This window comes from Hydractinia symbiolongicarpus, chromosome 2 (genome assembly GCF_029227915.1).
Source record: "Hydractinia symbiolongicarpus strain clone_291-10 chromosome 2, HSymV2.1, whole genome shotgun sequence".
Lineage (NCBI taxonomy): Eukaryota > Metazoa > Cnidaria > Hydrozoa > Anthoathecata > Hydractiniidae > Hydractinia > Hydractinia symbiolongicarpus.
The window spans coordinates 32536107-32556432 of NC_079876.1; the positions used below are offsets into that span (position 1 = coordinate 32536107).

Consider the following 20326-nt stretch of genomic DNA (forward strand, 5'->3'; position numbering starts at 1 on the left):
CCGTTATCTCGAACTTTCTCTATCTCGAACTTTTTCTTCGGTCCCTTGAGTTCTGTAAGCAATAGTAGGCAAAAAAACGTTCGGTATCTCGAACCTCCGTTATCTCGAACTTTCACTATCTCGAACTTTTTTCTCAGTCCCTTGGGCTGATTTACGCTCGTTATCTCGAACTCTTGAAGAGGAATTTTGAAAAAAGAAGACCTTGCACTGCTTGTTTTAAAGTCACAAAATGTTGCAATAAAAAGAAGACATTCCATTGTAAAACAGGTAGATTTTGCAATGTTTTTTTTGTGATTTTCTTTGTCAGAATGCCAACGAAAAGAAAACTCGTTGTAAAAACTTTGGCAGAAAAATGCCAAGCATTAAAAGAATTGGAAAAAGGTATTCCAAATAAAGATATCGCTAAAAAGTACGGGGTGCCTAAAAACACGATATCAACTTGGCTAGCCAATAAGGAAAAACTTTTTTCTGCTCTCGAAAAATCTTCGAGCAAGAAAAGAAAGATCAGAGATGGTAAATTCTCAGAAGTAGATCTTGTCGTGTTCAAATGGTTTGTTTCACAACGAAGCAAAAACATACCAATCGATGGGACAATACTAAAGGAGAAAGCTAAAAGCTATGCACAGGAGCTTGGAGTAGAAGATTTCAAAGCTTCAGACGGTTGGCTTGGTAAATGGACAAAAAGGTAAGAATATTAAATCTCTTTTTTTCGAATTGGTTTTATTTTGATATTAAAATCTTAAAAAGACTAACATAAACTAAATATGTTTCTTGAGTATCTCGATGCACTTTTCCGTTCCAATAAATGTCAAATTGCATGGCACTTGCATGCCTTCACCATCTCCCAAATTAACTGGTTTTCCAGTCACAGTTACTTTGCACGAGCTTAATTCATCACCTCTGAGGAAATAAAATATTGTTTTAGCGAATTTTCCAGACTTTCCAAGCACCAACTCTTTTTGAAGAGTGGGTGCGAGAAATCAATGCAATGTTTCTAAAAGAAGGTCAAAAGATAGTCTTGATCATCGATAATTGTCCCGCTCACCCTGATGTCGGTGGACTGCCCAACATTAAATTGATTTTCTTACCTCCAAATACAACTTCTGTGTCACAACCGATGGACCAAGGTGTCATAAGATGTCTTAAGTCTCTTTATCGCCAAAAATTGGTCAACATGATGATTAAAAACCTAGAAAAAGGCAAAGGTCTTCCAAAAGTTTCAATTCTGCGTGCTCTTCAAATACTTGTTTCGTCGTGGGACAAAGTGAAGAAAGAAACCATCGTAAATTGCTTCAAGAAATCAAAGATTTCCAAGAAAGCTCAACAGAATGCAATTGATGATATTGATGATCCATTTAAACAACTGGAGAAAGATCTCACACAACTGCGTGCCATTGACGATACCATTATTCCTGCTGATCTCTCGGCCCGTGATGTTGTCGATATTGACCAAGATTTGACCACAATCGAAAATCCCGTGACTGATGAAGAAATCCTTGAGTCGGTACGGCCAAGTACAGATGAGAATGACGAGGAGCATGATGAAAATGCCGATGTCATCGAGGTGTTTGATGAGCCAGTGAGCAAGCCAACAAAATCAGAAATAAACACTGCAGTGGAGACTTTACAAAATGCTTGTCTATTCACTGATGATGGAAATGACATGCAACGCCTCCTGCTTCGCTTTGAAGATTTGTTTCTTAAAAGTGAAATGAAAAACAAGAAGCAAACTAGTATTTTGAGCTTTTTCGATCAAAAATAATGTATGTAATTGTAATCAACAATAAGTATACATGTACGCAAAATGCTGTTTTCTTTATTATCCATTTCCCTTTCTTGACCAAACAGTTCCTTCAAGTACCCTTAATTCAGGTGAATTTTAATTTTAAAAGCTTGCCCACAGATACTTATGACCGAACTACTGACCCTTGCCCTTTTCTGAAAATTTCAAAAATTTTCGAAAAACTCGTTATCTCGAACTTTTCATGAAATACGCTCGTTATGTCGAACCTCCGCTATCTCGAACGCTCGCTATCTCGAACTTTTCTTTCGGTCCCTTGGGAGTTCGAGATAACGAGCGTCGACTGTACAAATATAAATGTTCTCAAAACAAACCGAGACTTGTATAATCAAAATATCAACCGTAGCAGTGTTAAAATGTTCTTAACACAAACCGAGACTAATATCAACCGTAGCAGTGGTAAAATGTTCTTTACACAAACCGAGACTTGTATAATCGAAATATCAACCGTAGCAGTGTTAAAATGTTCTTAACACAAACCGAGACTTGTATAATCGAAATATCAACCGTAGCAATGTTAAAATGTTCTTAACACAAACCGAGACTTGTATAGTTGTTGCACATATTGAACGATTTGGTGGAGGACACTGTTTCGCAAACTGAAAGATATTTCCCCTTGATCATTTTTTGATAAAAATCTCTAAAATGTTATTGCTTTTGGATAAAACTAAAATTACACTGCAAAAAGTAAACAAATAAATTTTAAGAATTAGATAAATTGCATTGACAAACGTTAAAAATTTGAATTCAAAAGTTGAACTGCAAAAAGAGAGAATAATTTTAAAGCTTACCTCCAGTGACAAAAATAATTTCAAATGAAAAAGCTTGGAAAGCTGTCTAGGAATATTATTATTATTTTTATTCTGAAGATTTTGGACATCATCAAGTAGCTGGGAAGTGTTATATTTAACAGTTTTACTGAGGCATATGGGGTTAAAAAATTTTTTGGCAATTGAGTTTGGTCTTTTAAACATTGTAATTTTAATATTTAGTTACTAAATTATGCCCAATACAATTTAATATTTTAGAATTAGTTGATAACGATAGATTTACATCTCGAGAACCACTAAAGGTTTAGACAACTTTCAAAGAACTTCCATAGGAGCTCAACATTTTAATTTTTCACGGAAGGTAAACTTCAATGAAGGAATCTGGTCTTTTAAAAAATGCTATTTAAAGATAGGACGTCAAAAAATCTCTCTAAATCACACTATAGAAAAGATCATTTTCCGCTACAATATAAATATTCGATTCTTTTCAAAGATAAATAAACAGGAGCAAAAAAATGCAATATGAAACGATGTTTTAATATCGCAGCAGATTAGACATCTTTATTATAAGTATTTTGCCGAACTTCGACCATTAACAGATTTGAGCGGATTTTAACACTCAATATTGTTTATTTGTAACAGTAAAAACCTTTTCGCATGGCTTCACTCTTCACCATTTTTTATAGCCTTCTTTGTCCGCATTAATGCATGTTCTCGCCTATACGAGGTAAACCATTATGTATTTACCAAATCTCTGTCTAAATAAGTAAGCATAAACATTTGGATGCTTTTGAACTCCTCATGAAATAATCCATCAAAACGATCTAATAGATTTTTTAGTCTCTTAAATAAGTTCCGACCTCTGGAGTATCATATACTACCTCCACTTGGTGCGGCTTCACCACAGCCGTGGGTGGCGGCGGCGGGGGTGCTTTTTTCGGTTTTAGTACAAAAGAACCACGTCTACTACCGCTTAGACTTCCCTGAGACAGCGGTCGTGTGGTTCCAGTGGCTGCAGGCGGTGGCGGTGGAGCGTCTTTTGGTTTTACCAACGAGTTACGCTTGGAAGAAGGTTGAGAATGTACCAGCGGTTTGACCGGTTGAGACGGCTTCACCGTTCCAGCAGGTTGAGATGTATGTTCGTGCTGGTAATTCTGCACCCGCTGCTGCACTGTGGTTAATTCCACCTGCTCATATCTCGTAATTGGTTCACTAGTTTGTCTTACTTCGTTCAAAGGTCGCTCATCATCGGGTGCATATACAATTCTTTTTTGGAGAAACGGTATCCTAGGAAGTTTGACTGTGTCAAAAACTCCACCGCATAAATGACACATATACATCACAAATGAAACGACACACAATAAAACAACAAGTGCGATGAATATATACAACACTAAGAACAACGTCGACATCTTAGACTGTTTGACGTTAACTATGTTTGTGCCGAATAAATTCTAATGGAGTTTATGTCGTCAGACGTCCAGCACGTTTTAAAAATACAAACGGATCCAAACGTAGCAATATGATGCCAATTCGTGAAATGTTTTTAACAACACCAACGTCGATTCTTGCTGGACGTTATCAAATCAGCGTTGAACGGACGACGACTTCACTTTTTAATTTAATTCAGACTTATACATGGTGCAGTTGACGGATTGTATTAGACGTTTAAATGAAACTTCTTTGACGATTCACATCGATTATTTATATTGTTATTTTTTTTTACCTATAAGTAAACAAACGCATAATACATGGCATGCAAAAAGGATGCAAAAAGGGGAGGCGAAGAAGGTAAAACACAAAATGAAACAAAATTATTTTTTTACAAAAAAAAACACGATACCAAAAAGTAAACGATTAAAGGGAGGAAACTTGAGTAAAAAAACTAATTCTGATGACGGATTGAAGGAAGATTTCATTTAACTTAATTATCTGTAAAAAAATAATTAGATAGTTTTAATTACTCCCACTAAGTTTATTCCAATAAGAAACTCTAAAATGACGGTAGGAGTTCAAGTAAATGTTGTCAGAAAAAACGTGTATAAAAATAATATCAAAACGTCACGAACCGAAAATTAATATGAGATTGGTAAATTAAATAAAAGACTCTAAATTATATAAAAGTTAACTCCCTGGTTTTACAAAAGAAAACAAAAACAACAACGACGACAATAACAACGACGACGACGACAACTACGACGACAACAACGACGACGACAACGACGACAACAACAACGACGACCACAGCAACGACGACCACAGCAACAACGACGACAAAAACAACGACAACGACAACAACAACGACGACGACAACAACAACATCGACGACGACGACAAAACAAAAGAAAAGTAAGAAATATCGACCTCCTAAGAATAACCTTTTCGTATTCATGTATCGATGTAGCACACATTATCTGACGTCATAATGTTGTTATTAAACCTCAACACATTAAAACGGAAATAAAATTATGGAAAAAAAAGAGTAAAATATCATAGCTGAACAATGTTTATAACTCAAAGTAAAAAGTCATTTCAATCTCGTAAAAATGGAAGTCGATTCATTAATTCAAAAACAAACACAGATCAAAATAAAGTGTCAAACTTCTAAGGAATAATATGTATGTGTATATTAAAACTTAATCCTCTCCATAATCACCAGTATCAACAGTATTTCGTGTAACAAGCGTCTTGTGTCTCGTTCACTAATAATTACATCATCACACGACTTTAGACAGATTACAGCATTTGTATTTTACTCCTACGTTGATTAAAACAAAGTTCTTTCTGAAAGAAAAACTACGAAGGAGTGTTGTAGTCATACAAGAAAAACCGCGGAATGAAAATTTTTAATGAGATTAAAAGGAATAGAAAGTAATCTCATTACTTGATACCTAAAGAATGAATCCATACAATGTTTTAAACTGTGGTAAAGTTTAATAAAGCGTATGACACCAAATCACCATGCCGCTCTTCTCACTTGTTGATTTCATTTTTCAAGTTTAAATAATGAAATAACTGATAATTAAAACAGGTGGAGGAGAGTCCACATAGTTATTAGCAGGAAGAATATTTATTGAATAAAGTTGTGATGACGTAATGAATATGTAATTTATAGAAATGGTAGACTAGGTGCGTAGAGGAACTTGAAGTATACTTGTACGAATATAATCCTTGTCTTTCTGAATGTCTGTCATCTTTTGGATTTGAACTTTGGTACAACAACCGCGTATTGTTTCGTTTTCTTCATTACGTCGGATACATTGTAAGCTCTCCTTCGTTGTAACAACTGATTATTCATACATCTCCAGTATTTGACAGGAAATACGCTCCAACTGTTCACTAGTGGTGCCAGGAGAAAATACCTACAAAGGAGAGTGAATACAAATGTCATTTGCCAGTGTACCTAAGCAGTCAGGTTTTCAAATACGGGTAGAATTAAAATTTCATGAAAAATGACAAAATATTGAAATCTGATTTAAAAATCTTAATAACTGCTTGATTAACCATACCTCATACCAGTGTTTTCCTTCTTCGCTTTCCTGTACATCGAGCAAGGTAGTTTTCAGCGAGATAAAAATTATAACAGTAGCTACAAACTCTGGACGACATTCTGCAATCAGAGGAAGACGGCATGAGTCATTTAAAAGGTTCCAGCAGATTTGTGAAACATTAACTTTTTTCCAACGCTGAATGTCATCGCTCCAATCCCGAAGTAACTTGATGAAATGAAGAAGGTACTAAAAATATTAAGGTTTATATTGCTAACATAGGTTTTGATAAATCAACTCGATAACTATTGCTAGAGGTTAGAGAGTTCCACAACAAAAACGTTTGAAATATTAATATTTCTTCAAGTCGCAAAAAAAAACAAAGATCTTGTGGTTTTACTTAAAGTGAAAGTAAAGAAGAAATATGGCCAGAAATATAATCCAGTGGTAACCGCCACAAAGTACACTACGTAATGCGATGAAGCCTGTACGCTTACCTTATGAGGTGTTTCAAAGCAGAGGTTGAATTGAAACAATCTCATCAATATAAGTTCGCATGTTGTGATACTGTCTCGAAGATTCCAATATGACTTGCCTATTTCCAAGGGTTCTTTGTCAGGATGAGTAAGGCTAAAAAAGAAACTAATCTCTTCATTTACATTCTTTTAACTTGTTAACATTGTGAATTTTCTTTTCGCGAAAGTCTATCCAGAATATTTCGAGAAATGTCTAATTTATTGATAGCTATGTCTAATTCATTGTCGTAGGAAGTCTAAGGCTAGAAAAAGTAAAACAAAAAACAAACGAGTTATCGAGTTCTTTTACATAACTTTGTCAAACGGCGGATAAGAAGTGGACTGAAAAAACTGGTAACATAAACTTAAATGGTAACACCGTAACATATAAAACAAACTGTCCATAAATAACTCACCGGTAACAAACATTTACGACATCACGAACCTTTTGGGGTTCTTCTTCAAGTTTGGCGGCTATATACAAACATGTAGCAGCGATAAGCTAGAAAGGAGATTTCTCGCTAAATACTTACACATTTTAAAGACAGTTTAAAACACAACAAAAGTTTACTCGCTGACATTAACAACCTGTAAGTATTGTGGAACAGTTTTAAAACAAAATAAAAAATGGCAAAACCCGGCTAATTATAAGTGTTAATTCACACAAACATTTTTAAGCTGTTATGCGCGCCATGAAGCCAACGAAATTTTTAGCTGTTATGCGCGCCATTAAGCCAGCATAATTTTTAGCAGTTATGCGCGCCAATAAACCAATAAAATTTATAGCTTTTTTGCGTGCCATTAAGCAAGCTAAAGTTTAGCTTTTTTGCGCGCCGTTATGCTTACATTGTTATGTTTATAGAAGAAGAAGTAGAAAGTTTACATATTTGTCGAGATCATTCTCTCTTCGCTCTTTCTTCTGTTTGATCACTTTATGGTACAATATGCACGCACTCGTTCGTGGTACAGCACTGAGATGCAAACAAGCACTAGCATTGAGTATAAATTTGATAACATCGCCATGTTCAGCTAAATATTCCTTCATTGTATATGTAAGTGTTTTTTGCTAAACAAAAAAAGAAAAGAAATTATAATACTAACTTATTTTTCAAACGTCCTTTCTTCTGCAAAACAAAACTTTGGAAAGTAGAAAAATAAATATGACAAATCAACTGAGACACTACTCTACATTATGAGAAAAGAGAGTTATTATCAACTGGAAACACAAAATAAATATAATAACCTTTTAATGTATAATAATAGATAAAAATTTCCAATACATTTTAAAACTATAACTCTTCATTATAAAAAAATTATATTTCTAAAAATATATATATCTCTAATGTATTTACATATAACATACAATAAATATACTACTTATTTCTTATTAACAAAAAATCCAAATAAAGCAGAAACAATATAAATATGGAATCAATTTTAGAAACTGACTTTATGAATTCTGCACGACATTTTAGATATTCGTCTCACAAAAACGGTAGTTAAGAAAACACTGAAGACTACTGTTACATCAAACTGATATTAGCTACTTCTTAAAAGGTCTTTTATAGTGACAGTTCGGTGTCACCTTCTACTATACTGATTATATCTGAAGTTGCTTGGGTGAATAGGAGGTAGCACTCCTCCGTTGCCGTCCTCTATAGCCAACAGATTGTTTTGAACATATCTTTCGTGTTGTCGCTCGCTTAATAGATGTTGCAAATGACTGATTTCAATCTGATATCTACGTGAAAAACCAAAGTATATAAACCCTAAACAAGAAAGGACGAAAACATGTGTCGGCGTTGTAGATGTAGCAAATATAACTTTTGAAAATTAATACGATTGTGTTTACAAAGGCTAGAAATATAAATTTGAACATTTTGTCCCACCTTTTGTGATTTTCTTCCATCATTTCTTGATACGTTTCTAGCTGTTGTTCAGCCAGATGACATCTAGTCAGAAGTTCAGCTCTCTCTTTCTCCAAGTTATGCTAAAACAAATAAAAAACTTTTGTGCTGAATTTATACGCTCCTCTCTATCACGCAAAGTATTTTGTTCAGTACTAAATAGTCGATAATTCTAAATGGCTGTAACATTAATTCTACATTTGATTAGGAGAAACTTTATTCTAGACAATCAAAATGCTTACAAATTTTCCATGTAATTGGAATGATAGTTGTTACAGCTAAAGGATACTGATCTGTTTTGATGTAACTCTTTGAAGTACAGACCGAGATTTTTAAATTGTTATTTCCAAAAAACAACATATGCCCACATTGATACCTTTGCAATCCAATATCATTTGACGTTACAATATTTTTAGGAAAAACTTAATTGTTGACATATTCACATTCATTTTATATTTAGTTATTACAGAAATTTCTGTCAAAAAAGTTTTGCCTCGCTTACCTGAACTGTGGTAGTAAAATCTCGTACTTTTTTTCGCACACCATTCCAAATGTCACCCATGTTGCTATGACAAAAATTTGGTGATAAATTACATGAATACAACAATTAGGGTGGTCACATGAATTTAAAAATAAAAAAATTCATACAACGATCCATAATTTTTATTAGAAATTTTATAACCACTGAACGCAGTAAGTGTGTCCAAAGCTACAAATAGAATAATCTTGTAATACAAATGGAATCCAAGGAAAAAAAACAGATAAACAAAAAAAACTTGTCTTATCAACATAGGTGTATATCATAAGATATGAAATATGCTAAAAATGTACACGGGCCCTTATGTGTTTATAGTGTGTAAATATACCTTTCCCCGAAACTTCCATTCAGTTCTTGCTCCTTGATATGTTGCTTTAACACACTCAACTAAAAAAATGCTCTCTTAGTCTACAGGAACCACATAACAAACACAAAGCTATATCTTTAAATAAGAACAATGATTGTTCTTTTCTTTTTTTGTATATCACTATCTTCATGTGGACATGTTGGTTTGCCACTAATGACAAATAAACACGCGGACCATGTTCGTTTCATTTTTCCGCAGCGGAGAAAACGCAATGACTTGCCAATGTTTACAAAAGCTATAAAAAGTTTGCCATTTTCTTGCACATGCACAAGCATTTCTGTAGGTCGAAAATATAAACAACAGACCACAGTAATAAAAAAAATATCTATCCAAAAAAGGAAAATTCGCTTAACGTTAGTGGATTTTTTTAAAAAGAATTAAAAGAATAAAGTTTAAATTTAATTCCAGTTCCTCTGGAGTCTTATGCTACCCGAAAAAATCTTTAACTTTTATCAATAGCAATTTTACCCTGTGCAAGTTCTGCTTTTTTACCTACACAAAAGTGCGCACATGCCCATTGTTCTCAACATGAAATCAAAACAACTACGTCACGCAAAAAGTTGTCTATAGAATTTTCTGAGGTGTATTGGTCTGATATCTAGTTAAACTTTCAACCAAGAAAGAACGTTACATTTTCTTGAAGGTCTTTCACTTTTTCTTCTGCTATGCACAACTTTGTTCGAAGTTCATTCCTTTCCTTCGTCTGAAAAAGAAACAACCAAAATCAAAAGAGGTGAATTTATTGACTCTCATCTTACTGATATAGTTGTCATGAGAGTAGCCTATTGTAAATACAGTTCGCAATCAGACACTACTCTGCGATTCTTGTACTTAAACATTTTTACTGTCTTGTACTTGAACATTTTTACTATGACTATTGGTCTTTTCTATACTTTTTTCTATACTTTTTCTTGATTTTTAAATTTCCTCTGATAGAATTGATGCAATTCTCTTGTCCTTGGTAAAGGCCTCAAATTTGGAAAGAACTAGAAGTCCAACTTCCCGTTTAACTCCCAATTATTGTATCTCCTTGTATTTCATAAAAATTATAAGAATAAAGTTTAAAAAATTTGGTTTTTAAAAAAAAAATTAATAACCGCCCCTGCTGAATCAACCGTCCCTGCTGAATAAACTGTCCCTGCTGAATAAACCGTCCCTGCTGAATAAACTGTCCCTGCTCAATAAACCGTCCCTGCTGAATAAACCGTCCCTGCTGAATAAACTGTCCCTGCTGAATAAACCGTCCCTGCTGAATAAACCGTCCCTGCTGAATAAACCGTCCCTGCTGAATAAACCGTCCCTGCTGAATAAACCGTCCCTGCTGAATCAACCGTCCCTGCTGAATAAACCGTCCCTGCTGAATAAACCGTCCCTGCTGAATAAACTGTCCCTGCTGAATAAACCGCCCCTGCTGAATAAACCGTCCCTGCTGAATAAACCGTCCCTGCTGAATAAACCGTCCCTGCTGAATCAACCGTCCCTGCTGAATAAACCGTCCCTGCTGAATAAACCGTCCCTGCTGAATAAACTGTCCCTGCTGAATAAACTGTCCCTGCTGAATCAACCGTTCCTGCTGAATAAACCGTTCTTGCTGAATAAACTGTCCCTGCTGAATCAACCGTCCCTGCTGAATAAACTGTCCCTGCTGAATCAACCGTCCTTGCTGAATAAACCGTCCCTGCTGAATAAACAGTCGCTGCTGAATAAACCGCCCCTGCTGAATAAACCGTCCCTGTTGAATAAACTGTTCCTGCTAAATAAGCAGGGGCGGTTTATTCAGGGGCACTTATTTAAAAATGAAATTTTTAAATAAGTGCCCCAGCCGCTTAATCCGTTATTTAATGCAATAAACTTGAAGTGTGTCAGGACAGGCTACCCAGAACTATATAATCGTTGTTAATAGAATTCCACAACTTTAGTATCTTGTCAATTGTTTACAAGTTAGAATGAATAACCATTACAAGCAAATCAAATGTGCTAGCAATTTAACACCAGACATGGAGAAACATAGCATCATTAAAATACTTACATAAATCGTTTGAATTTCTTCATCTGGTGGTAACAAAATTTCATATGAACTCGCATCCTGTTCGTTGTAGTCTTCAGTTTGATTTTTTAATAGCAACCTAAAAATGTTACCACTACTCATCTTCTCTTGGAACAACAACTTGTAAGCCATCCTATACTAACATCAGAACAGGATGACGTAACCTTATTACTGCTACTGTGATATTCTTTTTACATGTGTATATTTTTTGATGATTACCACAAGATATTAGATAAAATCGCTGCCACACACCTGACACACTAACACTTGAGGCAGGAAACCATTTAAATAGTCGCATATTCTCTCCCAAAATAAACGGTATAACAATATCGCGATTATTTTACAGAATAGATATTTACATTATTTAATTTTTCTTAGCTGAATAATTCAAAATAAAACACCTGTTAGTTTAAATTTAGAACAACACAAAAGACGCACATTGTATTTATGCTTCATTACAAGGAAATGTTCTTAGTTACAAGTGATAAATTAGAGCCATGGAAAACTTTGTAAATTCATGTGAAAACCCGCTGTCTTTAGACACACTTTATAGATCAACAATCCTCACCTATAGGCGATCAATAACTTTTCATGCAACACCACAATCATTTGCGATGTTTTCTTTTCTTCCTCCAGTTTCGTGTAATAAGTTTTTACTTCGTTGTCAAAAGCTGTTTGTAAGTCTTTCATCATATTGTCGAGTGATTCAATATATGCTTTATTGGTGTTATCATTGGAATTACCAGACACAAAATTCTGAGAGGAAAAAAGTAGTGCTTTCTAGAGCTAGTAGTACAGTGACATTTCTCCAGGCCTATAACATGATTGATTTGGATTTGTATACAATTCCAATATAAAAATACGTCAAAACTAAAAATACCTAAAAAACTAAAAATACCTGAAAAACTAAAACTACATGAAAAACTGAAAATACGTAAAAAACTAAACCTTATTAAAAATCAAGTTTTAAGAAATAAAAATACTTCCCTGATCACTGGTAACTCCTCAGTTGACAAGCAAGTAGAATCAGGTTTTTATCAAGAAAACACATAGCTAATATACGAATTTTAGACAGGTTTATTTCGTACATCTGCTAGGCACTTTAACCAAAAAGGTTGATTCAACAAACAAAAATTTGTGTAGATTTGCTATTAAATGACACCATACTTGCATGATAAGAAGACACAACCTTGACACAAACTTATATTGGCACAAGTGTTATAACAACTTTTTATCTTAGATGTCTTTTTGTTTTCGCTGTTAATGTGAGTGACGTTCGTAGCTATGAGGCAAAAATTTATGTTTACACGAGTTCAATCAACTTACTTTTAAATCAGAGATATATTGGTGCAAACGCGTGCGGTACTCATGTGAAAGATTTTTAAACTTTAGTTCCACGTCTGACAGCTTCGTGTCAACAAATTCTTTTTCGTCCTTCATGATAAGCATTTTCTAAAACAAAACAAAAAGGTTTGTTTATTACTGATTTGTTCAATATCAAACACTGCGTACTAGACCGCACCCAAATTGTCTACGGTAATGCTTCGAATAAACGCCCAGGGCATTTATTTAATTTTTTGACATTTTGGGGGGGGGGGGCTTCTATTCAAGGGGGGCGTTTATTAAATTTTTTACACTTCGTCTCTTTTGCAGTTTTTAAGGATACCTATAGTATATCTTCACAACAAAAAACAAAAGATATTCACATGTTTTGAAGAATGAACTTCAAAAGCAAAAAACTAAATTTCCAACCTTAAACCTAAGATTCAGGAAAAAAGTAAGAAAGTAAGTAAGTATACCTTAACCATCGCCTCACATAAACTCTCCTTATGAGGGAGGGTCGTCTATTCGAGGGGGGCGATTTAAAAAAAATGACTGAAAAGGAGGGGCATCTAATCAAAGGGGGACATTTATTCGAAGCATTACGGTACATGGCTTTGTGTGGCATGTTTAAAGAGTTAGGAATGTGTGAAAATGTCTACGAAATACTGGTTGTTCAAACTGTTAATAACCCTTCTTTAATTTCCCATGTATACATTACACTTTTTTTCTCATATGACATACTTCTGAATTAGATAGAAAGATTAAACAGTCAACTATCGATGATATAAAGTTTACAGAATGACAAATTACTGAAGTAGTTTGAGCAAGTTTTCTTTGATATGTGAATATTGTTTCTTCATTCTGTACGAGTTTCTTCTTCAGCGAAAATCTAAACATAGAACATGTTACTTATCAGTCTCGTCTTCGTGAAGAGGCAACATTATATATTCAAATTACACATCAATTTCACTTCTCTCTGAACATACACTACTACTTCGTTCTGTATTTGATTTACAATAAAAGAGAGATGTTTATTAAAGCATGTAGCTTAACTTTAACTATTAAATAACCATAAAATACACAAACATCAAATTCTCCAATGACTGCAACTCTTTGTGGTGCTTTTCTTGAAGTTGCTTCATATAATTGTCACTGACTTCATCATGATCAACAAAATTCTAATACGAAAAAAAAATGGTTAGGACTTATAGGAGATGACAAAGATAACGAATCACCACCACCACCTGTCATATTCAATTTTGTTTTTCGTATTGTGATTGTGATGAGGAATCTTACCTTAAGCAAACTTTCATTCTCTTCTACCTCCACCTGATAAAAAGAGAATATGAAAAAAATTGTTTGATCTAACTAAAGGATCCATTTCTATATCCACAGTGCGCCAATGTAAATAAATCAGGTGACTTTATGAAACACAAACAAACAATATGGTATTCATGTATGTAAAATTGACTCTGTTACCCGTAAACAACTTCAAAGATTTACCTGTTTCTTGTTATTTGATAATGCTAATTTCAACTTATGAAGCTGTTCATTAAAATGCTAAAACAAAAAAATAAATTTCACGTGATTGAGATCTTGTTATATTGTTTTTCCATCATGAATAATTTTTTGGTGAAAAAGATAAATTAAGGTTCAGGCACTTAGTGCTCAGTTTTTTATTATGTGTAGTTTTTTCAATTAAAAACTAAGTTGTCTTTATTATTTAAACATGAGGTTGTTAACAATTTTTACATTTAAGCAGCCCCATAGTAACATAAGGTAGCAACAGGTAACATTATTATTGCTTTTCTTTCTTTTTATTCCGATTATTTTCTGCTTTTTGCTACTTCTGACCTACCTTGATTTGCTGACACTGTAAATCTGTTTTCTCAACATCCATTTTTTCTTTTATCTCTGACAATTTGCATACCATTTCATTTAGCCCTTCATTTGTAGATTTCTGAAAAAGTAATGTTGCAAGTAATACTAGTAAATATAGAGACAAATATAGGATATAGTCAGTAAGCATAAATTATCATATAAAAATTCTCTGCATTTTTTTTTCTACATATGTATAAACCAAGCACAGGGTAATTATGATTTGGTGAAAGTAAAGTATAGGAAAGTTGAAAAACAACTTCAAACAAGAAGCCCCACCACTTAAAGATTTCCGCCATCAGCAATAATCTGAACTTTGAAGAGGACTGGGTAATATGGGGGAACAAAATCATTGAATATTCTAAAATTTTAAAATTCAATTTGTGATTATTATTGTAGCTGTAAATCATAGCTAACTTAACTTACACAAACTTCATTTCTCTATAAGAACAATTTTAAAAGAAAAATAATAAACCTGAAAATTAACAATAAAACAATAAAAACAAAATAAGAACAACGGCAAGGCTGAAAATTTGTCTATTTTCTCTTCTTCTCTAAAAAAAAACTCGGAAAATATCTTTAAAGGTGGCAGCAAATTATTTTTTACATAATCAGTTACGAAAGGTAACTTTTCTTTTATAACACACTTGTCACGATTTTATAGCTATAATACATTATCTTTCACCAAAAATATTCAGCCTCAACAATTTCTCTTTAAATTAAAATTCATGAATAATTAATTAGTTCTGCTGAATATAGCTTTAGTCTACGTGCTTGAAAAATTGTACAGAAGGAAATGACGTAATTATTAAAGGAAAACATTAATAGCATCAAAGATGGCACATTATAAGACGATCTTCATTATGCTACACTGCATGAGCTTTAACTTTCGATAGCATATAAACTTTAAAATAAAGTGTTGTTCTTTGGATAATAAAACAATTTGTTGCACTGTTAGGATTCTTATTGGCTTAAAACTTATTTCAGCCTCATTCCCAGAAATAAATATGTCAAATCGAGGATTTAGGCTTTAGCCTGGATAAGTTTCGGGCGTCCAGCCTAGCTGTGATGTCTCTATCTATCTCCTCCTCTAGTCAAGTTTGGATGTCTTTATTCAAAAACATCCATCACACCTAGCTATTGGTACACACCTTGGATTTCTTTTCTCATTTACATCCTTAAAAAACAATGCAAATAGGTTGGAAGAAAACTTGCCAAAGTTGTTATAAACAATTTAAAAAATACTGTTAATATTGTGAGCTATTTAAGGAATGGAGCAAATAATAAGGCTAGCCAATATTACATACTTGCAAGTAACTAGCAATAAACTAAGGATCATAACATTATTTAGTATTGGGAACGGCATTAAGTGCCCACTGTAAATTCAAGTTTTTATATCTTCCGAAATACTTGCTAATAGTAATTTGAATTACCCATCCTTATGCAAAGACGTATTATCGTGTTTGTTTTAATGCTTAGTCAAACGCAATTCCAAAGATGGCAGTACCATTGTTTGGGACAAGCTGTGATAACAGCTGAATATTTAGCAAATGAAACCACCATCATGAAACAGCTTTTGACTGAATGATAAATTTTTTTTTCAGAAAATTAAAAGCACACACTAAGTGTTTTTAGGTATTCTGCGTTGGTCAACTTTTCATTAAATTTGCCATTTTACATGTGTTATTGATAGCTAAACTATAAGTTTATTTTGCATGTATGTGGGCTATCAAGTGTCTCTCGGATAAAAAACAGTTGTTTAAAACCAAAAAAAATTCATCTCTAAAAAGGTTATCGATTGTGCTCATGTTTTGTGCAGGACACACTACAATTATGAAAGAGTTGGCATAAATAAAAATATCGCCTAAGTTATTCATTAGAACTCAAATTTCTGAAACAGACGTAAACATTGGGAAACTATTTGCTTTTAAATACATTCTACGTTTTTGTGTTTATGGATGATAGTGGATAATCTGTAGCACATTTCTACAAAGAGTTATCTAGCTAACCTCTTGCTGATATCGAGTCTTCACAGATTGATAGTTGGCTTTTAAGTTGATATATTCTTCAAGAAGATCTTTCTTGTCCTTGTTTACAATATCAAATTTCTCTTTCAAATCGGTATGCACCTTTCTTTCGAAGGCTAAATGGCGTTCAAGTTTTGAGGTTTTTTCCTGCTCAATCAGTAACTAAAAAGAGGAAAAATAAGTACAACAATTGCTATAGAGTCCTTGATTGTCATGACATAAAATCTTAGAATTATTGTTCAATTTGAATTAAAACAAAAAACAAAATTCCATATTCAGAAAAAAGTCAAAAAGGCCACCAAAAATTACATGCACAATTAGAATGGAGCACTGCTCCTGCGCAAAACAACCTACATTGCAATATAACCTGGGCATAGCAGACAACACTGATGTCTTCGATTTCTTATGTAAAGACAAAATAAATCTCTTGTAGTCTGCCCAAGAAAAGGAAGGTCAAAATACCTTATTTTTCAACTCAAAAAACTGTGTCTCTGCCTCTTGTTGAATTTTGTTAGTATGAATACGCAGTTCGATTGCTTCTTTCGACATCTAAAAATAGTATACTTTTATTCTCACTCACAATGTCATCAGAATTTTTTAAAAGGATCACAATTCCTATTCATTTAAAAAAGGGAAATGATAAAACTTTTTGAAAAACGTTTTTGGTTACCACTCGCAGGGGTCAGTTATCATAGCCAATAAACAAATAGTTCTTAGATTTAAAACAATATCAGTAAGTTATATTGAGAATGTTATCTTTGTAAATAAGACAGCTATACCTTCAGCTTTTCTTCCGTAGAAAAGACATTTTTTGATGAAATATCGGCATGCGAAACAACAGCCTTGTTATATTTTTCCTTTACGTCACTCATCATGTTTTCCAAGTTTTCTTTTTCATTGTGCAGTTGCTTATTTTCCTGATCAAGATGTGCTATTTTTTCTTTTAATTCTTCTATAAAAGCATCATCAATGTTTTTTTTCTTTGACAAATTTCTTTGCAGAGCTTTGATTTTGATTCGGTACTGCCGCAATAAACTCTGTAAAACCGTTTTTTGTTAAAATTACTTAACAACCAACAAAATAAGCTTTATCTATCTGACTGTTTTAGGTAAAAAAAATGTGTTTTTTTTGCTTATTAAACCACTCTTTTCTCAATGACATTAATTTTATTGTTCATAAAAAATAGAATTGATGCTCTCTCTACTTATCTGGTGCAAAAATATCAATAGTATCAAATTAGCTGGGACTGGGACTATTTAATATTTAATTTCAAGTGAAGTGAAAAGTTATTTTGAGAAATCCTAAAAAGATTCCCTTCTATTCCAAGTACTGACATAAAGTCCTTATTTTATCAATTTTTACCTTCATATGTGGCGAGTTATCCACTGGATAATTGTGGAGTTTACAGAGCTTTGTTGCTGTTTCAAGAGAATGTTTATTACTCATCGAAACGTATGGTTCCATTAATAACATGAAATTAGTTATGCAGTTCCCTCCGATCATATCAGACAACATCTTTACTGTAACATGTGATCTAAATAAAAACTGTAAAATTATCAATTGATTTTAAAGTTAAATAATGTTTAAGATATTCCAGCACTTCACATTAAAGTGAAAACACACCCTTAAATGTTCAAACATTTTTATTTACCTGTTGACAGAATCATAAGCATGAGGTGTTGCCAACCTTATAAAAGATTCAAGCACATCTACAGAGCTCATAAACTGCTCATTCTCATTGGAAGCAGCTGGTAGGCATATAAAGCGAAACCAGGAAGAAACAGGAATATCAAATCCATCAACAATCTAAAAGCAAATTAAAATACTCAAGGTTTAAATGATTTTAGACTTCTAGCTACTTCAATATTGTCCGTTATAAGTGAACATTTATCAACCTGGAAAAGATGGAATACTTAAGGTAATGAAAACTGCCTGATTTATTGGTGTAGCTTGATATCTATCAATTTGTACTGGATATTTGTTCTATCCTTGTTAAAACAACAACCCACAAAGCATGAAATATTTTACCTTTTGGAGAGCAAGCTCAATGATGAGATTTGATGTAGTGCTATCCTTAGAAATTTCAGATTGATGTAAAGACTCTTGAAGTGAGCTCAGTAAAACTGTTGACGATAGAGTACCCAAAGATAACACTTTTGCATTCTCTATCATGATGCCATTAAAATCATCTTCCACAACTTGAACATTACCTAAACCAGTGAAATTATAACTTGTACACCTATAAGGAAATTGTTGATGGGAAAAAAATATGCAATATTTTTAACCAAAATGGGAAAATTTTATTAGTTTACTGGATATAAAACAATTAAGCCAGCTCTTGCCAGAGTAAATTATTATTCCAATAATTTAGTATTTAATATCTGTCTGTCAATCTACCTTCAACTGGAGACGGCGTTTCCAATGTGGGAATAGAATCAGTATGTTTAGTTGATGAGTCCCTTCCAGATAATGACTTGTTACGAGCAGATACTTTCAGCAAACATAACAAATCTTTAATATTATCTTGTTGAACTTCAATCACTCTGATTAGAATCTCATCTTTCCTGTTCGATGATAAAGTTGATGATTTTTTACCCTCTTTAGCTTTGCATTGTTTAGAAAAAGCATTGTATATTTGCTCAATTATGTAACTTAATAGTCCTTTATCACTGTGCAGCAACTGACTTTTGACAGCACCCAAAAATAAAAACGAGGTGTTATATCCGCTTAAGAAATATCTTTCCAAATCTTCCAGACATGCTGCGTATATTTCGTTATATCTTTTTGGTTTGTAAAAAACTTTATTAAAGGTATAACTAGTCGAATTGTATGTTACTTGGTTTTCTGATATGGTGTACTTCTCCTTTCCTTTTGGAGTGTTCTTCTCACTGTCACATATTCTACAGAATCCTTGTATGGCAGTCATGACTACATTTTTTAAAGAACCATAATGATGTGCCTAGGTTCTAAATAATTAATAAGTTTTGAAATATATCTACACACAATTCAACTATCCTGAGTTTCATTTACAACAGTGCGGCCACAAAAATTAAAAAAAGAATGTTACTTTTCCGTGATACTTATGAAAAATTATACCTCCACTGAGGCTAGTAAAAATGTTTCTAAAAGTTAGAAATTGAATAATAATTCTTGCAGTTGTCAAGTCAAGTCAACAAAAAAGATAATTACAAAAGGAACACTGAAATAATTAGAACGAATCATCTTTTTGATATGAGTGCATTTATTGCAAAATATGAATCGTATGCTTAACATAAACAGACAATCATTAAAAACTCCTGATGTAAAAGAAACTTGCTGATGACTTTCTGATGCTTTCTGGCACCAGCAACCCCAATTGAAATACAAGGCAAACAAAATCAACAATTTTGGATAATATAACGCATCTTCATTATTATCTTGTTAAACTTCAATCACTTTGCTGAGAATTTTACCTTCTCTGTGTGATGACACGGTTAATCACATTCTACCCTATTTAGTATAGATGAACTGAGTGAAAAAAAAAAGAAATTCTACTTTAAAAGAAGCTCCCAACACAGTAAAAGCATCTTCATCTTTCCAAACCATTGCTTATGTTCATATGTATATACTAAACAGTTGAAATTGACGCCATCAAATGACTTGTCATCTAGATAATCTGACATTTC

General features: G+C 33.2%; 3 protein-coding genes across 5 annotated transcripts; 1 reads left to right on the top strand and 2 right to left on the bottom strand.

The window, feature by feature from the left end:
* Window positions 1–308: 308 nt before the first annotated feature.
* On the top strand, window positions 309–1762 carry LOC130630132 (tigger transposable element-derived protein 4-like). The gene is made up of 3 exons (XM_057443525.1): window positions 309–685; window positions 777–870; window positions 926–1762. Exons 1-3 carry the CDS (start codon window positions 309–311, stop codon window positions 1760–1762), a joined length of 1308 nt encoding a protein of 435 aa, XP_057299508.1.
* Window positions 1763–4632: 2870 nt separating this feature from the next.
* Window positions 4633–7665, bottom strand: LOC130630701 (cyclin-Q-like). Its single transcript, XM_057444288.1, has 5 exons — window positions 7458–7665; window positions 6991–7076; window positions 6557–6689; window positions 6081–6308; window positions 4633–5933 (listed from the first exon to the last, which is right to left on the bottom strand). The coding sequence occupies exons 1-5, from the start codon at window positions 7617–7619 to the stop codon at window positions 5862–5864; spliced, it is 681 nt and encodes a 226-aa protein (XP_057300271.1). The 5' UTR covers window positions 7620–7665; the 3' UTR covers window positions 4633–5861.
* A 207-nt stretch (window positions 7666–7872) lies between these two features.
* Window positions 7873–20270, bottom strand: LOC130630696 (coiled-coil domain-containing protein 78-like). Of its 3 annotated transcripts, none has more exons than XM_057444275.1 (20): window positions 19059–20270; window positions 18690–18871; window positions 18313–18467; window positions 18024–18195; window positions 17441–17698; window positions 17124–17210; window positions 16644–16823; window positions 14615–14716; window positions 14260–14316; window positions 14053–14085; window positions 13843–13934; window positions 13567–13645; window positions 12760–12885; window positions 12002–12189; window positions 11416–11512; window positions 10018–10089; window positions 9348–9406; window positions 8984–9047; window positions 8464–8564; window positions 7873–8315 (listed from the first exon to the last, which is right to left on the bottom strand). In XM_057444275.1, exons 1-20 carry the CDS (start codon window positions 19585–19587, stop codon window positions 8156–8158), a joined length of 2793 nt encoding a protein of 930 aa, XP_057300258.1. In that variant the 5' UTR covers window positions 19588–20270; the 3' UTR covers window positions 7873–8155. The 3 variants fall into 3 exon arrangements, 2 of the variants coding, with proteins under 2 accessions (XP_057300258.1, XP_057300259.1); XM_057444276.1 differs by having other exon boundaries at window positions 8205–8343; XR_008982100.1 differs by lacking the exons at window positions 7873–8315; window positions 9348–9406.
* Window positions 20271–20326: the final 56 nt, after the last annotated feature.